At 40.2% G+C, this 21359-nt stretch overlaps 1 protein-coding gene across 2 annotated transcripts in view; it reads right to left on the bottom strand.

The window, feature by feature from the left end:
* Window positions 1–7855: 7855 nt before the first annotated feature.
* The window catches only part of CDH11 (cadherin 11), a 99693-nt gene continuing 86189 nt past the window's right edge, over window positions 7856–21359 (bottom strand). For both annotated transcript variants that reach the window (XM_083753524.1, XM_083753525.1), the window contains exons 10-13: window positions 21018–21139; window positions 19995–20112; window positions 9881–10132; window positions 7856–9202 (exon numbers count right to left, since the gene is read on the bottom strand). In XM_083753524.1, coding sequence (XP_083609650.1) covers window positions 8706–9202; window positions 9881–10132; window positions 19995–20112; window positions 21018–21139 — 989 coding nt within the window. In that variant the 3' untranslated portion in view covers window positions 7856–8705. The remainder of the gene's footprint in view (window positions 9203–9880; window positions 10133–19994; window positions 20113–21017; window positions 21140–21359) is intronic.

Below are 21359 nucleotides of genomic sequence, written 5' to 3'. Positions count from 1 at the left end.
TTTTATTCATATCCTTCCTTTGCTTTTAATGAAGGGGGGAACTTGAGCTGGCTTAAATGAGGTGTGCAGGCAATGATCCATCCAGTCACAGACCAGATCCAGAGCTGGTTAGGTGCAACAAGATGGTTGCATCATGTACCTTCAGGAAATGAAAGAAATTGTGTGGCAGGTAAAAGCGGCATAGGAAGAGGACAGAGTGCTTGAAGGGCCTTCTTGGTAGTGGAGGTCCTGTGCTCCATGGAAAAAGGGAGAGGGAGAGGGAGAGGGGGGGGCTCCAGATTGACTGCAGTGGCTCTCAAGGGTGCTCATATCCTTTGTCTACCTGGAGCTTCCCTGATTTGGGTACTGCCTTGCTCCATCCCAGTGAGCATAGCAGTACCACAGGGAGGTTGCCAGTGCCACTCCACCTCATCCCTGCAGGTGTGGGGGAGGGATCTGACAAGGTGGCCAAGGGTGTCATCCTCACACCATTTTTATTTTCACTTAAAGCAAAGCTAAGCTAAGACAGAATCTTATTGCCTAGAAATGTTGTCTACATTGTCAGTTCTGGTCCTCCTTTTCAAGTAAACAGTGGCTGCAGCCAAGCTCTGCTTGGGGTGAATCATAGATCAGAGTTGGAAGGCAACCCGGAGGACCATCTAGGAATATGCAGCTGTCCCTTATGGGACCTTGGTGTTATCAGCACCACACTCTAACCAACTGAGCTTGCAAACAAAGTGGTGCCTTAGCTTTCTTTTAAAACCAGGAATGGCATTGGGGGTGGGCAGAGAGAGAGAGAGAGAGAGAGAGAGAGAGAGAGAGAGAGCCCTCAACTACCTTACTGAATCTAAGCAACTAACCCCCTCATCCAAAAGTGGAATGACTTTCACCCTCTGCCAACGGCTTGACAACTTCTGGGAGGGTTTTTTGCCCTTCCACACAAGTGCTGGATGGAATGGGGAAACCTCAGCCATATAACTTATTCCACAGCTAGTTTAATCTCCATTCCCTAAATATGCTTTTCGTTTGTTCTTCATGGCCAGTTAGTCTCTGACACCTTTGGAAAGGATGTTAGTGAAGATGCCAGCTTTCATTATGATTTTGGAGAAGAGTCCTTTTCAGTTCTCATAACATAAGTATCAGACATCAGGTGGCTACAGCTTTGACATATTAGTGAACTGAAATTAATAAATATTAGGAAGTTAGCTGAAGAAGCAACCGGGCTAATGCCATTTCCAGCACCCCCATTTTAATTCAAAGGTGAAGCCAACCAGCCAAACAAAAAATACTCCTTAAGAATACAAGAGCCCTGCTGGATCAGGCCAAGAGCCAATCTTGTACAACCTTCTGTTTTCACAGAGGGCAAACAAATGCCTACCAGACGACAACAAGCAAAACATGAGCGCAACAATGGTCTCCCTTACACAAAAGGATGTCAGCTAAGTCAACAACCCATGGAAAACGTCATGTACCCCCCACACACCCAGAAATGGAGAAAGAAGGAATTTGGATCAACACTAGCCAGCTACAAAACTTACGCAGATAAGTCAAAATAAAAATATAAAATGATTTTTTAAAATGTAGGATGAGCATGAGCTAAATATGCATATACTTGATTGATTACTATATGCCTACTTTCCTGGTAATTGCAAATGGTGGTGCAGAGGCTGAGAAGTTGCATTTGATAGATCAGGGTTTGGGAATCTGATGTAGGTGTCAAATGCAGCCCCCTAGGTCAAGGAATGTGTCCTTGAACTTCAATAATGCCCCTGTCTTGCCTGGTGAGCTTTGGCTAGAACTAGTGGTGGCGGCAGCAGCAGTAGCAACAGCTCTGCTTTGATCAGTATCATGCAAGTGGGAGATAAGCTCCTAAATCACCCCAGACATAGTATTGCTGATGGGCAGTGTGGGAAATAAAAATGGTGGCTCCCAAACTCGTCTACTTGGGAGCCCAAGGCAATCATCTGTGGTGGGCTGTGCCCATGTTGGCTGTGGTGTATTGATGCCAAGTCTGAGCATTAGTTACTTAAATTGAATATCATCCTCATTGGATCATCTGAGTGAGCAATCTAGTCTAGTGACCTGTATGTTAACCAGGGAGTAAGAGTGTCCCAGATCTCTGATTGCAGTGGTAACTAATCGAATCAGGTTCAGCTTTTCTCTTTGGGCATGAGATTCACCTTCAGTCAGTTGTAAAAAAGAGAAAAGCTTGTTTTTCCCAGAACACTTTTAAGAGATCCTTCCGATAAGAGTTGACAGGCCGTCGTGCGGATGTAGTCAGCATGTATCTTAAGTGGTGAGAAAGAGCTCACAATAAATAATGTATTTGATGAATGTAGCTTCATTTTCTGCCCAGCTATGCAATATGACGTGACAAAAGAGCTAAGCACAGGAAAGGAGGATGTGGATGACACAGTGGAGATGTGTGCTAATGAAGCTCTTTTAAGCCCTAGTCAACTACAAAGAAACACATTTCGTTTTCCAACATAAGGAAGTCAATGCTAGTGATGTTACCGAAGTTGGCTGGGAATACAAATCTTCTGATGGTCTCTTCTGCTCCTAGGTGAGCATCACAGAATTAGAATTGAAATTCTAATGCCCTTGCGTTTGCAGTGGGATTAGAAAATGGTTCCTAATTCAGCCTGGAATTAGTTAAACTATTTTTCAGTTCTTTAGGAAACTAACTCAGCTAGCCAAACCTAAATCTGAATTAAGCACACCTGGGTATGGAATAATTTGTTAGTTTCCAATCCTAAATGCAGTTTCCCACATTTCTGCAGCAATGCATATTAAGAGTAAATCCTAATGCAAATTCATTGTTTTAGTGCCATTTTTTCCTAATACATTTTATGCTGTTTTGACTAACATACAGCGATACCTCGGGATAAGAACTTAATTCGTTCTGGAGGTCTGTTCTTAACCTGAAACTGTTCTTAACCTGAGGTACCACTTTAGCTAATGGGGCCTTCTGCTGCCACCGCACCGCCGCCACATGATTTCTGTTCTCATCGTGAAGCAAAGTTCTTAACCCAAGGTATTATTTCTGGGTTAGTGGAGTCTGTAACCTGAAGCGTCTGTAACCCGAGGTACCACTGTCCACAGTTTTGCAAGCCATTTCCCACAATACAATGCATTTTATGCACACTTTCCCCTAAAATATAGATTTTGCTACACATTGCATAAAAAACAGCATTGAAAAAAATCAGAGAAGTGCAAGCTTTGAAGAAAAGTTGTGTTTTGGTTCTATAAGTGGGAACTGGTTAGTTTCTCATTAAAATTCAAACAAAACTGAGTTCCTCCCCCACCCCGGAGACCAACCCAGGGTGTTTTCCCATCACTAGAAACCACTATTTGCTGTTTGACATCTGTTCTTTTTCTTTACAAAAGTCGGTGGGAATTTTTCTCCCTCTCTCTATAATATTCAAGCTCAGTAGCCTTCTGGTATTTATCCATACACTTCACATTGTGTAGACGAAGAAGTGGGCCTCCCTATCACCACCCATGAATTTTGTGTGTGGGAAAATTCTGGCAACAAGAAGCCCACACTAGCGTAGAACATCTGTTTGGCATGCAGAAGACCCCAGATTTGATTCCTAGCATGTATATGTAGGCCTGGGAATACTTCCTGTCTGAAACTCTGGAGGGCTGCTGACTGTCACTGCAGACAATAATAGAGTAAGCCCTCCTTATAATTAGAATTTAGGAGGAATGGAATACAGAGTACAGTGAACCAGAGTCACAGTAATGCAATGGATCTGAGAAAATTCCATAGGGAAACATGTGTTCATGGAACAAGTAACAACCCTCAAGTGTTAAATCAAAGCAGAAAATAACTGTGTCTAATTTCCAATATTCAGAAAGGCACTTAGGGTGCAACCCTAGGGCTGCTGGAAGGGTGTCCCAGGGGGCAGAGGATATGATGGACCTCACTTTCTGTGGGCAGAGAGGGAAGTCTGCAGTAGAAACCCATCAGTAATTGGTGTTGGAAAGCTCAACATTGGTGATTGTTCAGCTGGCAGTACTCCGTGGATGATAAGGGCAAAATGTGGGGCAGATGGGGAAGGGCTCAGAGCTCTCCAGACTCACTCTTGAAATGGAAGCAACTGCCCTAGCTCCAGTTATTTTAACTGCTATTGGATGATGATGATGATGATGATTTAAAAAAGAAGAGAGGTTTCCCCTACCCCAGAACACACACACTTTTCTACCTGGCTGGTGTGAGCTTGGCAGGGCTTAGGAAGTGGTAGTTCCTCTGCCCATTTGCTCCCCCTGTTTTAAACATGAGCATTCCTTACACTGAGTACTGATCATCTTTCTCTCTCTCTTCCGTATCAGAGAATAGTGTAGGTGATGCTTCTAAGAGTACAAAAATTTGCCAACAACATGCATGATATGCAAGTCAGTGTGATGCTGTGATGTCACCCTGATTTGGGAGACTTGAAAAACATCTTTCATTTTGTTTCATGAAATCAGCATTTCTCTTTGAGAGGCTTGCAAAACTAAAGCCAAACTCATTACAATGCAATGGATATGAGCGAGCCTCTTATTTCCAGCTATGGTAAAAACCTTATCAACCCACAGAGCTTACTGCTATCTTGCTGCAGATGACTTCTACTTGAATCACCATTTATTTTGGATTAATTTGCATTGATTTTCATTGTCTGTATTCTCAAGTAACGAAAGGGGCCTCTTTACAGTGCCCTGGCTAGTGAGTTGCTCCCATGCAGGTCAGGATCCATATAAAAGCTTCCATTTCTGATAGTTTAGGTAGGAACTGCAATGAAATGTTACAGTGTGCAATGCTCTTGTTCAGGATTCCAGTCAATCAGCCATACCGTTTTCCAGCACAGTCCATTCCATTTTGTTCCTCTCCCCACTGCCTGCCACGTTTCATTCCTCCCTCATTCCATGCCCAACAAGCATATAGTCCCTATTGGACTGTTTTTGTCCCCATCTACATATTTTTTGTACTTCATCAAGCCTTTAGGGTTTCCACAAGGATGCTGTTCAATGGTAGCTGGTTACCACTGAATGGAAGGCAGGGAAATCAACAGTAGGTGGTACCAGAGTCAATGACAAGCAGAAAAAAATAATTCTAATTTTCATAGAATAATAGAGTTGGAAAAGACCATGAGGGTCATCTAGTCCAGCTCCCTGCAATGAAGGAATATTTTGCTTGACATGAAGCTGGAACCCACAACCTGGAGATTAAGAGTCTCATGCTCTCCTAACTGAGCTATCCCTCAGGTCTAGATGATGGACTATTTCACTGTCCCCATCTTACTCCTCCTTGCTAATTCTATAAGGCGAAAAGGAGACTAAGGAGGATGGCAACCAATGACATCCCCTGGACTGGTAAGAAGACAGGCAGATGGGGACTGGCTGAGAAGAGACAGAAGTTGGTGGGGCAATGCCCCATTAAACCCTATGGACTCTATGGCAATTGCTACCTCCCTCTCATGGATATTTCTGTTTTTGGCACATAAAGGTCCACACTTGTAGAAGCAGTGGTTGTCAACCTTTAGGACCTCTTGGCATATTTACAGAGGAAATAAACCATTATGAGCCCCAAACACAGACAAACGCACCCCAGACCAAGCATGCACCACAGCCAAATCTATTAGCCACACCAGAATGCTTCTTTCAACCCTAATTTCAGTTGGGTAGATGGTGGGAGGAGATCATGGAAGCATCAATCAAGGCCCATGGGTGCCAGAGTAGCAATTCTTGGTGTATAGAACATTTAGCATATCCTGCAAGTAACACTCTTCCCCCTGAAAGGTCAGGAATAGCTTGCATCCTGCATGAAACACAGTAGCAGAGGAAATGGAAACCTTTACACAGACCCAGACTGCTAGAGAAGGAACCACATGAAGTGGGCAGCCTTCATGTGGGGAAAGGAAGTCTTAGCCTTAAATTCAAACCGAAAGATAAAAGGAAACATGAATGATTCCTGCTGGTCATTGTTGAGATGACAGCAAGTAGTCCACAGAACTCTGGAACATATAATTAACAATATTATTGGTGAGTGTGTTCTAACATTTTAGCAAGTATTTCAGTGATTTCGTAGGTTAAGGAAGACAGGAATCTTCCTTATACTGAGTCAAATCATTGTTTTGTCTAGCACTTGTCTATACTGACAGGCGCAACTTTCTGGAGCTTCAGACATGAAGATTTCAGCTCTGACTAGAGATGCTGGGGGGGGGGGGTGAATTTGGGACCTCAGCTACTGCCTTTCCCCTAGATAGTATCATCACAAACGTGCCTTTTGATTTTGAATTTTTAAAAAGGGGGTTCCTACAAACAGATTTGTTTTCTGACAGCTAAATTTAAAAAAGACAAAACTAGCCGGGAAAGTAAATTTATTTCCAATCTTATAAGTGAGAAAGAGAGAGAACCACAGACAAAAGAAAACCCCCAAATATTTAAAATTATGAAAAAGTAATTGACAATACTTGTTTCCCTTAAAAATTAAACAGAAGCATATAGAAAAGGTGTTACATTTTTGCCTAACAATGCAGTAAAAAGTACATTATCAAGTAGTGAAAATTATGATGAAGATTATTGTCATTTTGAAGATAAAGGTGGAAATGGCAACTTAACAGCAAGTTCACTTTTCCTCTATATGTTAATATAAATTGCGAGCTTTCAAAATTTTAATTCATATCACCGAAATGTGCAAATCTAGCAAAATAGTCTTTGGATTATAAAAATAAGAAAATAATAATAACAATAACGAAAGAACTCTGAACTAAAGAGTGTGAAAGTATATAGAATGTGCATTCTGTTAAAATGTAGTATTGAAATAGGACATGATATAATAGTTACATTTTTTCTTACACTCAAGCCTACTAGTGGGGCATCTACCAATCTTAGACCTTTAATGGCAAAAGACAACTATATTGAAGTGATTAAATTTAAATCAACATCTTTAAGTTAAAACGAAAATTACCATAAGCAATGCAGCTCTTGCCAATATTGGCATTCTTCACTGCCAGTTGAAGACAGAAGCAGCATTTATCCCCCTGTCCAATCTCCTCTGGGACATTAAAAATGGGCTTTGCTGATGATATGGTTGTTTTCTATATTACATTTTCAGACCTCTGACCTTCCCCTACTAGCTATCTAAAATCTAGCTTGCTTACATTTGTTTCCAGATGTTAAACAAATAGATGAACATAATCTGGTCTGTTGTCTAAACTAATCCAGAACTAATCTATAGTCCCTTTTAAAAATTGATTAAATCAATACATTGAAAATATTAAATAAAAAAGCTATGTATTTATTTTTCAATGTTTTATATTCTAAACGTTGAAGCAGCAATACCTGCCCGGCGAACTAAAATAAACAACTATTAAAATATCAAAGCACTAATTAATATATTTCTTAGGTAGAAGTTGGGTAGAAAATTGTTAGTGGGCATGCATCCCCAAATTGGGTCAGGCTGAGATTTAAGTCTCTTGCAGTCTACAGAAGGCTAAAATGGATAGTCAGCTTAAAAAGCACTGAGTAAATTATAAGTACAGTGCATGCCTGCACATTTATAAAGTCATTTGTGAGACTGTCAAGAGGAAAGATAAATGCATATAACAGGGCAAAAATACTTAGGAAAACTGAACTGAATCCAGAGCTGACTCATTTTACATTTAAGGTGCTACTGCGTTCTTGGAGCAGCTGCCAGCTTGCCAGCATTCCGCTAAAAAAACAACTTGTAATTGATTTTAAATAATCACTTAACAAGACAACTTGAACTACAAACGCATAATAAATAGGGCTATTAAAAGGTCAAATGGGTAGTGAGGGGAGATATACATATGTAAATGGAGCATTAGAAACAACACTTTCCCTTTAAATTTTTAATAAACAAAACCAGAAGTAAAAAAAGAATCATTTTTTTTTATTTCAAAGTCTGCTTCATATATTGAAGCGCATATTAAAGCAACAGTACAATGTTCATAAAATATAAGTGTGATGTAACATTTCTTACATGTCAGAATACTGATATTTGTATGTATACTAAAAATAAGAACTTTAAAATTGTACAAATAGATACATTTAAAAATGACATAGAAATAGGGCGCCTCTCACTGCAACAAGACAGAGTTTTATATCTGGCACGTATTAGATTAAGATGAAAGTATAAGCAAAAAGATTTACAAGAGTCAGCAGAAACAAGTCGGATGCTCAAGAGACATTATAATTGTACATTGTCCTGTACATACATCATATGTGTTTAAGCTGGCTGAATATTATATATTTCAAGTTTAAAAATGCACTACATACGGAGTGTCCATAGTTTAAGGCGAAATTACAGCTCAGAACTGTTATCCTTTCTAATTTGTGGAAGCTTCTTTGACATAAAAGACTTAGTTGTTCATCATACATACAAAGATTGCCCGATTGTAGGATGACTTTTTTATTTTTATTTTTTAAAAAGAGTTTCCCTTCACTTAAATATTTTGTATTTCACAAGTGGTTATTTTTGTCCCCCTTCTAGTGAAGTTGATAACCAACTCCTATATTTGCCTTTTGCATGAAAAGGTTCTTCACAGTATTTACCACTTTTCTTAACAACCGTTTTTAATTTAAGGACTCTCCTGAACCCCACGAAACCAAAAATGCTTTATACGAACCTTTTCTTGTTTTATTTTAAAAAAATACCTGCTTACATTTCTTTTTCTCAGAACATTAGACACAGTTCTTAAGGCCAAATTTTAACTTTATTGTTAAGAATCGTCTTCAAAAGTGTCTTTGGAGCCATATAAGTCTGCTAGTTTCTTAAAACGAGGTCCCCAATTTTGTAGATAGTCATAGTCCAAATCGGAATCTGTCGTTGCTGACTCCAACGAGCTAAGTGAACCAGCCACTGAGCCTCTTCCTTCATAGCCATAGATCTGGATAGAGTCATAGGGAGGAGCTGTTGGGTCATTGTCTGCTTCTTGTATTCTTGTGTTGATAAAGTCATCAACATCAACACTGTTTGGAGCAGGCCGAAGCCCTGGCCGTGGCATGTACTGGTACTCCGGCTTTATGTCTTTGCGAGGAATAAATCCATTGATGCCGTCGGGGTTTTGCAAAGTAGCAATGTCAAAAGCTTCAGTGTCTTCTTCCCCGCCACCTTCATCATCATAAGTAATGATATTCTCTCGAACATCTTCTTCTTCAAAAACAATAAGAGGCTCTTTCTTCTGACGTTTAAGTGTTACAAATAACACTACAATCACTGATGGAGGAATTGAGAAGGTTATTATTATTATTACTAAAAAGCAAGTGAAAGAAACAATCTTCCTGTGCACTGGGCAAATCTTAGAATAACAGGCAAAAATACTGGGTTGAATCCAAAGATTCCATTCCATTCACATAATGAGCTTCTGTTCTAAGAAAGTGAGTTCTGCTTATGGAAAGCCTTCTTTTGTCCTTCCATTCACAGAATTCTTCTATGCATGAAAAGCCTTTCTGTGAATAGAACAAAACTTTTGGATCTAATCCATTTTGAACAGAGATGTGCAGAGCCCACTGCAGGGTGAATTTGTATTTTAACAGGTTAATTTCCCATATGCCTGCTGGATGTCTGGAACACAATCTGAGCTCCTTTCTGGAACACACCAGGCACTGACACCCTGATCTGGTGCCTTTATGAGCCCTCTCCGTCAAGGGGATGGTGGAACTCCTGAGATTATGCTGGGAAATCTTGAGACTCTAGACACTAAAGGCACATGGTGCCTGCTTGGCACTACAAAAAATCAGGATTCACCAAGATGTGGCTGCTGTGCTGTGCTCAGTTTGGTGCATACTGAGTTCAACATATTTTTGTAGGATCCCACACCGTATTTCAATGGAGAAGGGAGAAGGAGGAGAAGCAAGAAAAGGGAGAGGAAAATAAATGTTAAGATTTCCTTACCTAACAAAATGACAATACAAGCAAGGATGGCAATTAAAGCTCCAGTGCTAAGTCCGGCATTGAGGACGTAGGCTTCTGGGTTGCAAGAGATTAATTGTCCATTTCCATCACAACCACACACCCGGATTGTGAGTATGTTGGTACTGCTCTGTGGCGGGTTCCCACCATCACTTATCACGATGGGCAGAGAATACAAATCCTTTGTCTGCCGGTTGAAGCTTGTGCGTTTCACATAAACACTTGCTGTGTTATCTGTTGTAAATAAGATAATGATCATTATAAGGCTTATACCAGCACCAACCCCTTTGTAAAAAGAATTTGCATTTGCCCTTTTGTCCAAAATAAAACAGAACTTCGGTCCTAATGGCATGACAACATTTTAACATTATGTCTTCTGCATATTGTCATGCTCTCATCATTTTAGTTATTTGAGAATAAAATGCAGTGGTGAAAAGAACAGAAAGTGGGTGAAGAAAATAAAACACATAACTTTGCTCATAATATTATGGACACACCCATTTATGGGTATTGATTACTGCACAGAGCTTGTAAAATGTGAGACATGCATCCCTAAATGGCAGGGGAATGAAAGAGACGCATACCAAGAACATGGATAGGTAAATCTGTCGATTTTGGTTCCTTTCAATTTCTATTTAATTCTAATTTTGAATCCTGGTCTCCACATTTCCACATCCATTTGTGAATTTATCTTACATTGCACATTTTGAAATACATTTTTCTAGTACACACATTTTTGTAAAGCAATTTTCCATAAAACAAGGCATTTATGAATGTTATATTCACAAATATGTGCATTTTTGTGCACATTACTTGGCATGAGAACTGTAGTGAAAAAAGAGAGAAGCAGGGATTTTGAAGGGTGGTTCTGTTTTCACATTGTTTGAGACAGTGCAAATTAGTTACATTTGCCTCTGAATCAACTTTCTGCCCCATCCCTAGTCAAAAAGCACATGTCCAATGTTAGGAAGCTTCAGTCAGTCTTTTTCAGGCAGAAAATGCACGTCCCTCCTTTGTAAGTCCTTTAATACATAGTTAAGGTGGGGAGTAGTATAATATTTGGAGGCTCATCCCTGCCCTACACATGTTCACACTCTGTGCAATTTAAAAACCTGAAAAGGTTGGATTTGCAAAGATGAGGAGCAAGTCCCATCCTTCTACAGCTGCATGCAAGTAGGCTATGTTCAACCCTCAAAAAAATGCACATAGATCAGAGAAGAGGCATATTTATTTTAATCGTTTATATGCTGCTTTTAAAAACAAAACTTTATTCAGGGCATCTTCCAATCAGCAGAATAAAGATCTCTTAAATCAGTATATTTAGAAACAAACAAAAACAAAACAAACAAATAAAAGTCATATACAACAATCCCAAATAAGCAGAATGAAACTATTTCTAATCCTGATGGGGAAGAAAATGTTACAATTTAAATAGACAATAATACCAGTTTAAATATCCAGCTCCTAATTTGACCAAAGGCACACTTGGGGAAAATAATCTTTAAAATATGTTCCATAGATATGGGGTCACCACTGAAAAAGCCCTGTGAGCAAGGCATCAGTGGCTGATCTTAAACCCTCGGCAGAGTCAGGCAATCCTTCAGGTAACCAGATCACAAACTCTTCACAGTTCTACAGGTTAAAATCATTACTTTAAACTGCACAGGGACAGCTCCTTCTTGTTTGATCACCTTTTTACCATGTGAGCATCTATACTGTGAGCTTTTTTTAAAACCACAATATTTGATGGTGGCCACTAGATGGCTTTACAAGAGATATCCTGTTTGGGACTTCCCAGAGGGAAGCAACTTTACTTTACTTTACTTTACTTTACTTTACTTTACTTTACTTTACTTTACTTTACTTTGCTTTGCTTTGCTTTGCTTTGCTTTGCTTTGCTTTACTTTACTTTACTTTACTTTACACAACTCTGAGAAATTAGATGCTGGACTAGACAGGCTTTTGGTCTGATCCAGCAGGGCCTATATCTGCTGAAGCTTCTGGTTCACCTTTAAAGGCAGACTCACAAAAAGTACATTTCAGTAGACTACAGTGGTACCTCGGGTTAAGAACTTAATTCGTTCTGGAGGTCTGTTCTTAACCTGAAACTGTTCTTAACCTGAGGTACCACTTAGCTAATGGGGCCTTCTTCTGCCACCACACCGCCGCCACACGATTTCTGTTCTCATCCTGAAACAAAGTTCTTAACTCAAGGTACTATTTCTGGGTTAGCAGAGTCTGTAACCTGAAGCGTCTGTAACCCGAGGTACCATTGCATTCTGTATGTGATCCCCCTCCCATGTCCATTGGCTCACCCCACATTTGTATCTATAGTTTGCATGTCATTTAGGAAATGTACCCCATTTCAAAACATACATTACTAGGTACTCTCTACCACATCAGATTATTTACAATCTACCCTCTAGTATTCACTACCTTTATTGGAAGGGTCTCAGGCAGGGGGTCTTTTCCATCACTTACCTGATTTCTTTAACTGGAGATGCCAGGGATTTAATTGGGGCTTTCTGTGGAATAGAATCTCCACCTCTTCCTAATACAATCTTTGTTTTTGCTGAGAAACAGAATAGGTGTGGGCAATCTTTGGCCCTCCAAATGTTGCTGAACTACAACTCCCATCATCCCGGTCATTTGCCATGTTTGCTAGGGGTGATAGGAGTTCTAGATCAGCAACATTTGGTGGGCCAAAAGTTCTCCACCCCTGACCTGGAGAATCTAAGGGTATTATTTTAAGGGTGCCTCATTGGCTGAGATCTCATCCCCCCATTGCAACATCATTATTTGTTGAAACATCCCTCATTTAGAGAAGCCATCCCAGTTTCTGATTTGATCCCAGAATGTCCCACTTTTCCTTAGGATGACACTATTTTCATTGGAGAAATGTTGGAGGGTATGGAGTTATTTGACCCCCAAGCTATCTTAAGGAAATCCTGTATAGGGAAGTTTTTTAATGTTTAATGTTTTATTGTGTTTTTATCTATGGTGGGAGCCACCCAGAGAGGCTGGGGCAACCCAGTAAGATATGTGGGGTATAAATAGTAAAATTATCATTATGGAATGGAATGTCCCTATTTTCGTTGGAGGGTATGCATCAAGGCACTTAAATTTAAATCACCATTTCATGCATATCTCACTGAATAAATGGAACCCTTCAGACTGCATGGCAGTCTGCAGAACTATACCCTGAATTTAAGCTATGGTGTTGTCCTTTAAGTCATAGTAGTCAAAATGAAAATGACTCATGTGTTATGGCTAAATGGAGCTAAATACCTACCTAAATTTAGCTGTCAAAATAAATATTTTCCCTCTTTATATTTTCAGTGTATTGCCTTTGGCAGACATCATAGTATTCAAGCACTTGAAAGAAATGGCATTTATTCAGACATAATGTCACTGGGCATAATTCCAATAAAGCCAGTCCTGGAACTAAATTTGGCTCAACAGAGAAGCTAATTCGTAATGCTATCATTTCCTCAGACTTTATTTACTGTTTAAAAGAGGTGGGTCCAAGCCAAATATTACTGTAATTTTTTTCCACCCTGGACATGTGATTGTAATCAGATGTGGTAAGTTTATCAGTACCAGGATAAATATCTGTGGATTCCTTCTTTAAAAGAGGGCTGCTAACAGTGTGATTTCCTTTTTTCCCTTTTCAAAGGCCATGAAATCTTTATATGCGTACACAGGGGGGAAATAGCAATTCTAAATTTCATGGTTGTGCACTGCAAAAGGCATGTGATCCGCACAAACAGAGGTGTTAGATCAAGCATAAGTAACCTGCAGCCATCCAGTTGTTGTAGGCTCCAACTCCAGTCAGCAAGTACATGTATTACTCCAAGGTCTATAATAATCTTAATTCTTGCATCCTCTAGAAGCATGAAGTTGCCACTACTTTTATTATCCACTCTGAATGTACTGTAGGAGAAGAGCAGGGGGGGGAAATCCATTCCAAACAACTTCAAACTCCATTAATGTTGTTTTTCTTTCAAAAGCACCAGCAGGTGGCTGCTATCTCCTGATCCGATCCTTCTTCATAGATTGGTTGCAGTTCTTTTATATGTTTATGGTATTTCCAGAAAGACTTATTTCCTCCTCTTTGATGCTCCTCTAGACACCCTGGGAAAAAGTCTGTGGGTTTATTTATTCATTGAAATGCCCTTTCTTTTTCATTTTAAGCAAGTCAAAGGAAGTTTGGTATAGATTATTGAATTTTACCACCTGCTGTACAGCAGACCAAATATCATTGACTGTACTCCAACAACAACAACAAAATGCATCAAAAAGAAAGCTCTCCTGAGGTCAGTAAGATAAGAGTGTGGTGGCCTGGGCATGCATGGAAGTCCACAGCTTGGGGCTGGCAGCTTTAGCACATTCACATCTAAGGTCCACTTCACAAATATCATTCCGTGTTGCAGAAGTGGTCATCGTTGTTCACGTATGTCAGGATTCTTACAGTGGTTAGATGGACATCTGGATGTGGTTGGATGCAATTGTCTGTTAACACTTCTGAAATGTCTAGTTGTAGGCTAGGAATGATGCAATAGTGGCTTCATAACAGCAAAGCCATCATCATCTTCAGAAAGCATTTCCATAGCATAGCTGAACTTCACACTGAAGTTGTTCAATTAACATGGTGCAATTCATACTTGTTCATTCTTTTCTTTTTGTTTTCTCTTCTCTTCTTTTCTAGCTTTTGTGTGAATAATCACCTTCATGCCAGTTAATGAAAGAAGATAGGACTAGATCTAATGAGCTTACAAGAGCCAAACTTGGGGACAAACTTCTTTATGGTAAGACCAATAAAGCAATGACCTAGACAGGTGATTGGCTTTTCCTTGATGGGAGTCTTCAAGTAGAGGCTGAATTGGGGATCCAATGCATTAGTGATGCTCTACCTCTGGGTTTCTAGCATTGCAACTAGAAGCCAACAAGGACTCCTCCAGTTCTACGCTTCTATGAATTTTGCCACTAAACAAATTAGGCCACATTGATAAAAGTAAAAAACCATAGACAATTCATTATGGTACAGTTCTCTAACCATCCTTAAAGCCTTCCAAATGAATTCACATGCTTGGTCTGTGTATGAAACAGCATCATATAATACTCTTTGGTTTTTTATATAAAAAATCAATAATGCTTGGAAATCATTTAATAACTGTTTATATAATATATTGTGGGTTTTTGTCTGGATAGAGTATCCATTGTTCCAGGAGAACCTCAACATTATTTGTTTGTTTTTTGTTGTTTGTAACAGAACAGCAACTCTACATAGCTGCTAGGACTTGCTACCGAGGCAAGACTAATGTTCCAACAGTTTACACCAGATACCTTTAGGTCAAAGAATACCTGATATCTATCTATCATCTATCTATCTATCTATCTATCTATCTATCTCTATCTATCTATCTATCTATCTATCTATCTATCTATCATCTATCTATCTATCTATCTATCTATCTATCTATCATCTATCTATCTATCTATCATCTATCTCTCTATCTATCTATCTCTCTCTCTCTCTCTCTCTCTCTCTCTCACACACACACACACACACACACACACATACACAGAGGGGGAAAGAGAAAGAGAGCATTTTGCTCATAAGTGTATGCCCATCTAATCCAGGATCCTGTTCCCTTAGTGTCCATTTAGATGTCCACAAGAATCCAACAAGCAGAATTCAAGTGCAACAGTTCTTTCCTCTTCTGCAACTCCCACAAACTGGTGTTGAGAGGCACTCTGCCTCTTACAGTGCAGGCAGAATATAGCCACCATGGCTTTTGTCATTCTTTCCTATTGATAAGCATCCCCCCCACTCCTGAAGGGTTTGATGGCTGAAGATGGTTATGTACACATTAGATTCCTGAAAAGCTGCAAGACACTTTTGCTGCATGGCAGAGACCCATGTAAGATGACATTATTATTTTTTTGTTCCTTCTTGCAGCATTCCTGAACATACATTTGAGACACAGGGCTAAAAGCACATGTTTTTTCTCATGTAAGCATGCTGACCATTAAAGGCTAAAGGGGCACTGCTACTGCAGTGGAATTTCTGCTACCCATTATCAGTGAGGCCAGTGTCATGTACACAAGAATATGGCCTGACCATAAAACTGGTAAGAACCAGTTAAGGAAAAACCTAAGAGCACAAGAAGGGATCTGCATGTACAACAACAACAACGTGTGTACAAAGATTGTGTCTAGATGAGAGATGGTGAGGAAAAGGGATGGCAGAAAGTGGCTTGGAAGAGGATGAAAAAGCCAAGGTGATGCAGGTTTTGTCTGTACAGTGTGTGCCCTAATGGAAAGTCTTTGCAGACTCTCCCCTGTAGTACATTATTGAATAAAGTCTGACTGATTGGGACTTGGGTATGAGTCTGCATACTTGAACCCCAAAGGGGAAATTTCCGCCACAGTAGAAGGGAGTTCATTTTTGTATGAAGAATCCGTTTCAACTGACTTTTAATGCTGTGCCTCTGATCTTCCTGCAGTACTGGTACATTCGGTCCCAAACTGTCATGGGAATTAAAAATGATACCAGATGTATAGAGAGAGTGTGAAGTAAGAAGATGGTTGTCTATTAATATGATGCAATGTGAGTAAACACCCTGAATGAAAGCAGTGTTGTGCTTTATCACAGCATGAAATTACCCATTATCCCATGCTTTCTATATAACCAAGCTGGGCTTGAGAAAGCCAGTAACGCTACTGACTATTAACAGGATGTAAAATGTGACTTTTTTTATTATTTCAATATGTAATTACTTTTGGGAAACGAGTAGAAACTCTATTAAATGATCATTATAGGATGGTATTCACTTTAAAAGTTCTGGCAGGGGCCTAAACATAGGAGTTTTCATTAACTGGTTTTGCAGTTAATAAAGCCATTTTTCTTTTAAAGTAGTGAATTCCTTAAGAGTGTGGAGGCATGATACAAAGATTACTCTGATTTACAAATGGGAGGGGAGAAGGAGAAATTTTAAGTTATTTGACTTGCAAATCGCAAGACATTCTGTCACTGGGAAAAAAAGGTTACTCGCTAGAAGCCTTTAGAATTCCTGCTATTCACTTTGACTCTCTAGCTTAACCTTTTAAAAATACACGCACATACAAAGAATTAAATTAACTACACTGTGGGTCCCCCCTCCCCCCCACACACTCATGAAAATGACATGAATATATTAAAGAATTTATCATTTAGCTGGAGAATTGGTAAAGTAAATGAAAAGCTCATACCGCCCCTCCATCCAGATAAATTCAATTGACTTAAATTGTTGAGGAGTTTTGTTTTTCTTTTAAAAAAACCAAACTGCCAGAGTGCTCTCTGCTAAAGCTACTCAGTTGAACAGATTATCAAGTATCTGTGTTAGGAATGTTATTCAATTCACTGCTTGTTTTGATTGAAAACAATGAAGAAAAGAAAACCAGTGGTGCCAGTCCAGAGAATGAATAGCAACTTGACACAGGTTAGCTGTAGTTCAGTTAATAAATGACCCAACTAATGGTCCACGCCTCCCATAAACAACCCAGACATTAAGTGATTATTTGGATGGAAGCCAGTTTTTAAAATCTATAACTTCTAATGGGATACTTGCCATTAAACATCCGAAAGGCAACGCTAAATGAAAAAGTTGGACCAAGGTACAAGAGTTCATAACTACATAGTTGAAGGTAGTTAAATATGGTCTTGCCCCTTATACACTCAAAAGATCACTGCACTCTGAATGGGGAAGGGGCTCGTGAAAATACCATCTCATCAGGAGGTTCCTTTTGTACAGTATAGGAATTGGGCCCTTAGGATGCTGATGTTTGTGTGTGTGTGAAATAGCTTTGAGATGTTTATGGGGTATGAATTGTAAGAGATCAAGAAAATAAAACTCAAAGAAGATGGGGACCTCCCAGACTCTCTGCCTATTATAGGTCCCACCAGCCTGCATTGAGAGAAATCATAGCTTAGCAACACATTTGGCCCCATGTTCAGTTCCTTTCCCTTGTATTTCCACTAGCTGCCTCGGGAAGCAGGATTGGTGTCAGCGGTTCCTGAGATTCTGTGTACCCTGATGTGATACAGTGTAATTGTACACTGTAGGAACAGATTTGTTTTATAGATTTTTATTTACATTGCTTTGATGGTTTCAGGGTTTGAAGCAGTTTTTTAAAAATATGGGGGAGGGTATTTTAATAATTAAATAAATAAATAAATAAATAAATATGTAATTTGGGGTTATAAGGGACCAGTGCTGTAACTTGGTGGTAAGGTTTTTCTATTTAGCACAGCTCTAAATTGGTGTTTATGCTTTTCTCTTCCTCTTTAACTGCTTTAACATAGTTAGTCCTTCCCTCTATTCCCCCTAACATTACAGGAGAAACGAATAGCAGGGATTTTTTCTATAAATGGCTCAGGATCTAGAATCATAGGGTTGGAAGGGACCCCGTGAATCATCTTGTCTCAACCCCTGCTGTGCAGGAATACGCACCCATGAACTTGTGACCATGCAATTTTTTAAATATAAAAAGTACAGGTGTGTGCATGGGGAGGGGTGACTGTGGTTGACCCCGCAACACATGAGGAAGCTTAAATCTCCTTCCCAAACTTTGATCCTGGTAAAAAAAAACAATTGCCACCCATGTGCAGCAATTAGGAGAAGGAAAAGGAAACTTCCAACTGGTGCTAGATTCCCAGAATTTCCCACCACACCAGTGATAATAACAATAATACCAATAGTGGAAAGAATTGCATAAGAACATAAAAGAAGAGCCCTATTGTATCAGGCCAAAGGCTCAAGTCCAACATTCTGTTCACATAGGGACTAACCAGATGCCTTTGGGTAACCCTTAAACAAAACCTGAGCCCAACAGCACTCTCCCCACCTGTGATACCTATCTAGTATTCAGAAGCACACTGCTTCTGACAGTGAAGGTAGAACACAGCCACCATAGCTGGCAGCCATTGAAAGCCTTATCTGCCATGAATTTATCCAATCCTCTTTTCATCATTGCCTCTTTGGGAGGTAAGTACCATAGTTCTTCTGCCCTTTATCATTTTTTTTCTTTTAAAATTAATCCTCCCCCCATCGGCTTTATTGGCCGAGGGAGCCGGCGTACAGCTTCCGGGTCATGTGGCCAGCATGCCTAAGCCGCTTCTGGTGAACCAGAGCAGTGCACGGAAATGCTGTTTACCTTCCCACCGGAGCGGTACCTATTTATCTACTTGCACTTTGAAGTGCTTTCGAATGGCTAGGTTGGTAGGAGCAGGGACCGAGCAACAGGAGCTTACCCCGTCGTGGGGATTCAAACTGCCAACCTTCTGATCAGCAAGTCCTAGGCTCTGTGGTTTAACCCACAGCACCACCCACGTCCCTCTGATAGGCCCCAGCAATCTGATAGGCCCCAATCTGATAGTCCCCAGCAAATCAGAAGGCTGCCATGTGACCATTTTATTTGTGTTACCAGCCAGCGGCATAGCTAGCCGCTCAGGTGCTGGGTGTGGCCCGTGCATCACGCAGCTAGGGGCAAGATGAGCTCCCATGGGGGCGGGGCATGCTGCATGCAGCCTCTCCACTGCCTCCCCCTCAGACAAGGAAATGTGTGGCTCAGGCATGCTGTAGGCCCCCGCGGTAAGTGCTGGCCCCTGCTGTGTGGCAACCAGTGCCAGCCGTGTTTCGTTACATTTGTTGACTGTACTAAAAAGTTTTGTGAGCACATTTTTTTTAAAAAAAAATATTTCTTTTTTAGTCATTTTGTCAACCCCCTCAGTGATAACACCCGGAGCGGCCCACACCGCCCTCCTCCGCCACTGTTACCAGCTCAGAGATGATGCGGTAGCAGATGTTCCTGAAATCGCTACAGCACTTGCGATCCCAAGGCATTAATCTTATAGATTCTATATTACATGTATTTATTAGGATAAATGCTGGTGGTGATGCACTAAAGGAATGCCTCTGAACATTGTTTTCACATTTCACCCCACCGCCCATCCTTTGCAACAAGTCTCAGCCTCAGAGAGGCGGGCATGGATAACTAAAGTGTTACAGTATGGCATGATAAGAATAATTAGTTTCCTCCTGTCTTCACAAACCTCGGTTATCTCGGAGAGTAAAATTAGGCTTCTGGATCATATCAGGTGGCAACCCAAAGATAAATCTTGGGCCATTAGCTGCATCATCCTTGTCCTCTGCAGTAATTGTTAATAATGGCTGTAAAAGAAAGGCTCTTGTGAGCATGCTGTGCATCTAAAAAGTCATTCCTCTTCCCATCCCACCAAATTGGCTCTTGAGTGAAAATTAAAATTGGCTCTTGAGTGAAACTATTGCCCAGCACATCTTACATCATAAGAATGTAATCAGAGCCCTTCTGGATCAGACCAAAGTCCTTTCCTGTCTAACAACCAATTTCACAAAGAGGCCCACAAGCAAGGTGGATGGGCAACTTTCTTCTTGCACTGTTGCTTCCAGAAATTGGTCGTTCAGTGGCATTCAGCCTCTGAACCTGGATGCAAATGCAGCCATCATTGCTTGTAGCCATTGATAGACTTTCCCCCCATGAATCTGGCTAAGCCCCTTTTAAAGGGGAAAAGGCTACAACTCAGTGGTAGAACATCTGCTTTGCATGCAGAAGGTCCCATGTCCGATCTTAGGCATCTCCAGAGAGGGCTGGAAAAACCTTTTTTATTGAAACCTGGAGAGCCAATGCCAGTCAATGTAGACAATACTGAGCTAGAACGAGCTGTGAACTGATATAAAGCAGCTCTCTATATTCTAAAAGGGGGGATATGTGTGCTATAATTTTAACTACTTGAAAAATATGAATAAAACTTAACCTGAAATCTTAACCTTTTTTTTAAAGGCCTCAGATAGACAATATTGGCTCTTCTAAGAAACTTGGCAACAAGTTCTTTCCAAAAGGGATGATTTATGAGCTTTAAGCCTGTTATTAGAATACATTAGAGATGCTCTATGTCTCGGAGAACAGGATATTAACCCCCCAGAAGCCAAACCTATGTTAAATTGAATTTTCTTTGCCACTCTGCACTTAAGAAAAATGAACATCCTCATTTAATCTCTCCCACCCACAAATGAGAGGTTTGTGTGGCGGAGGTTACCTCATTGGTCTGTGGTTTCTCACAAACAACTGCTTCATAGTTATCTGCAAATTTTGGAGCATTGTCATTTACATCAAGGACCTTGATCGCTACTGGAACTTTGGCTTCCTGGTGCCGATTATCTACAGCAGTAATTTAGAAGAAAAAAAGTCACAACATGGGATAAAAACACAAGAAACAAAGTTAGCTGCCCCACCCACACTAATCCTATCCTTGACCATTGATATCAGGAGTAGTAAATCTCTTTTCCTGCCTTTGCCCCAAAACCCAAAAGCCCTGTGGCTACTTTAAGACTAATAAGTTTTCTTAAGGCATAAGTTTACATAGACTAACATAACATAA

The sequence above is a fragment of the Podarcis gaigeae genome, assembly GCF_964106915.1.
Source record: "Podarcis gaigeae genome assembly, chromosome: 8".
NCBI classification, from domain to species: Eukaryota; Metazoa; Chordata; class Lepidosauria; order Squamata; family Lacertidae; genus Podarcis; species Podarcis gaigeae.
This window is presented reverse-complemented; position numbering and strand designations above follow the sequence as displayed.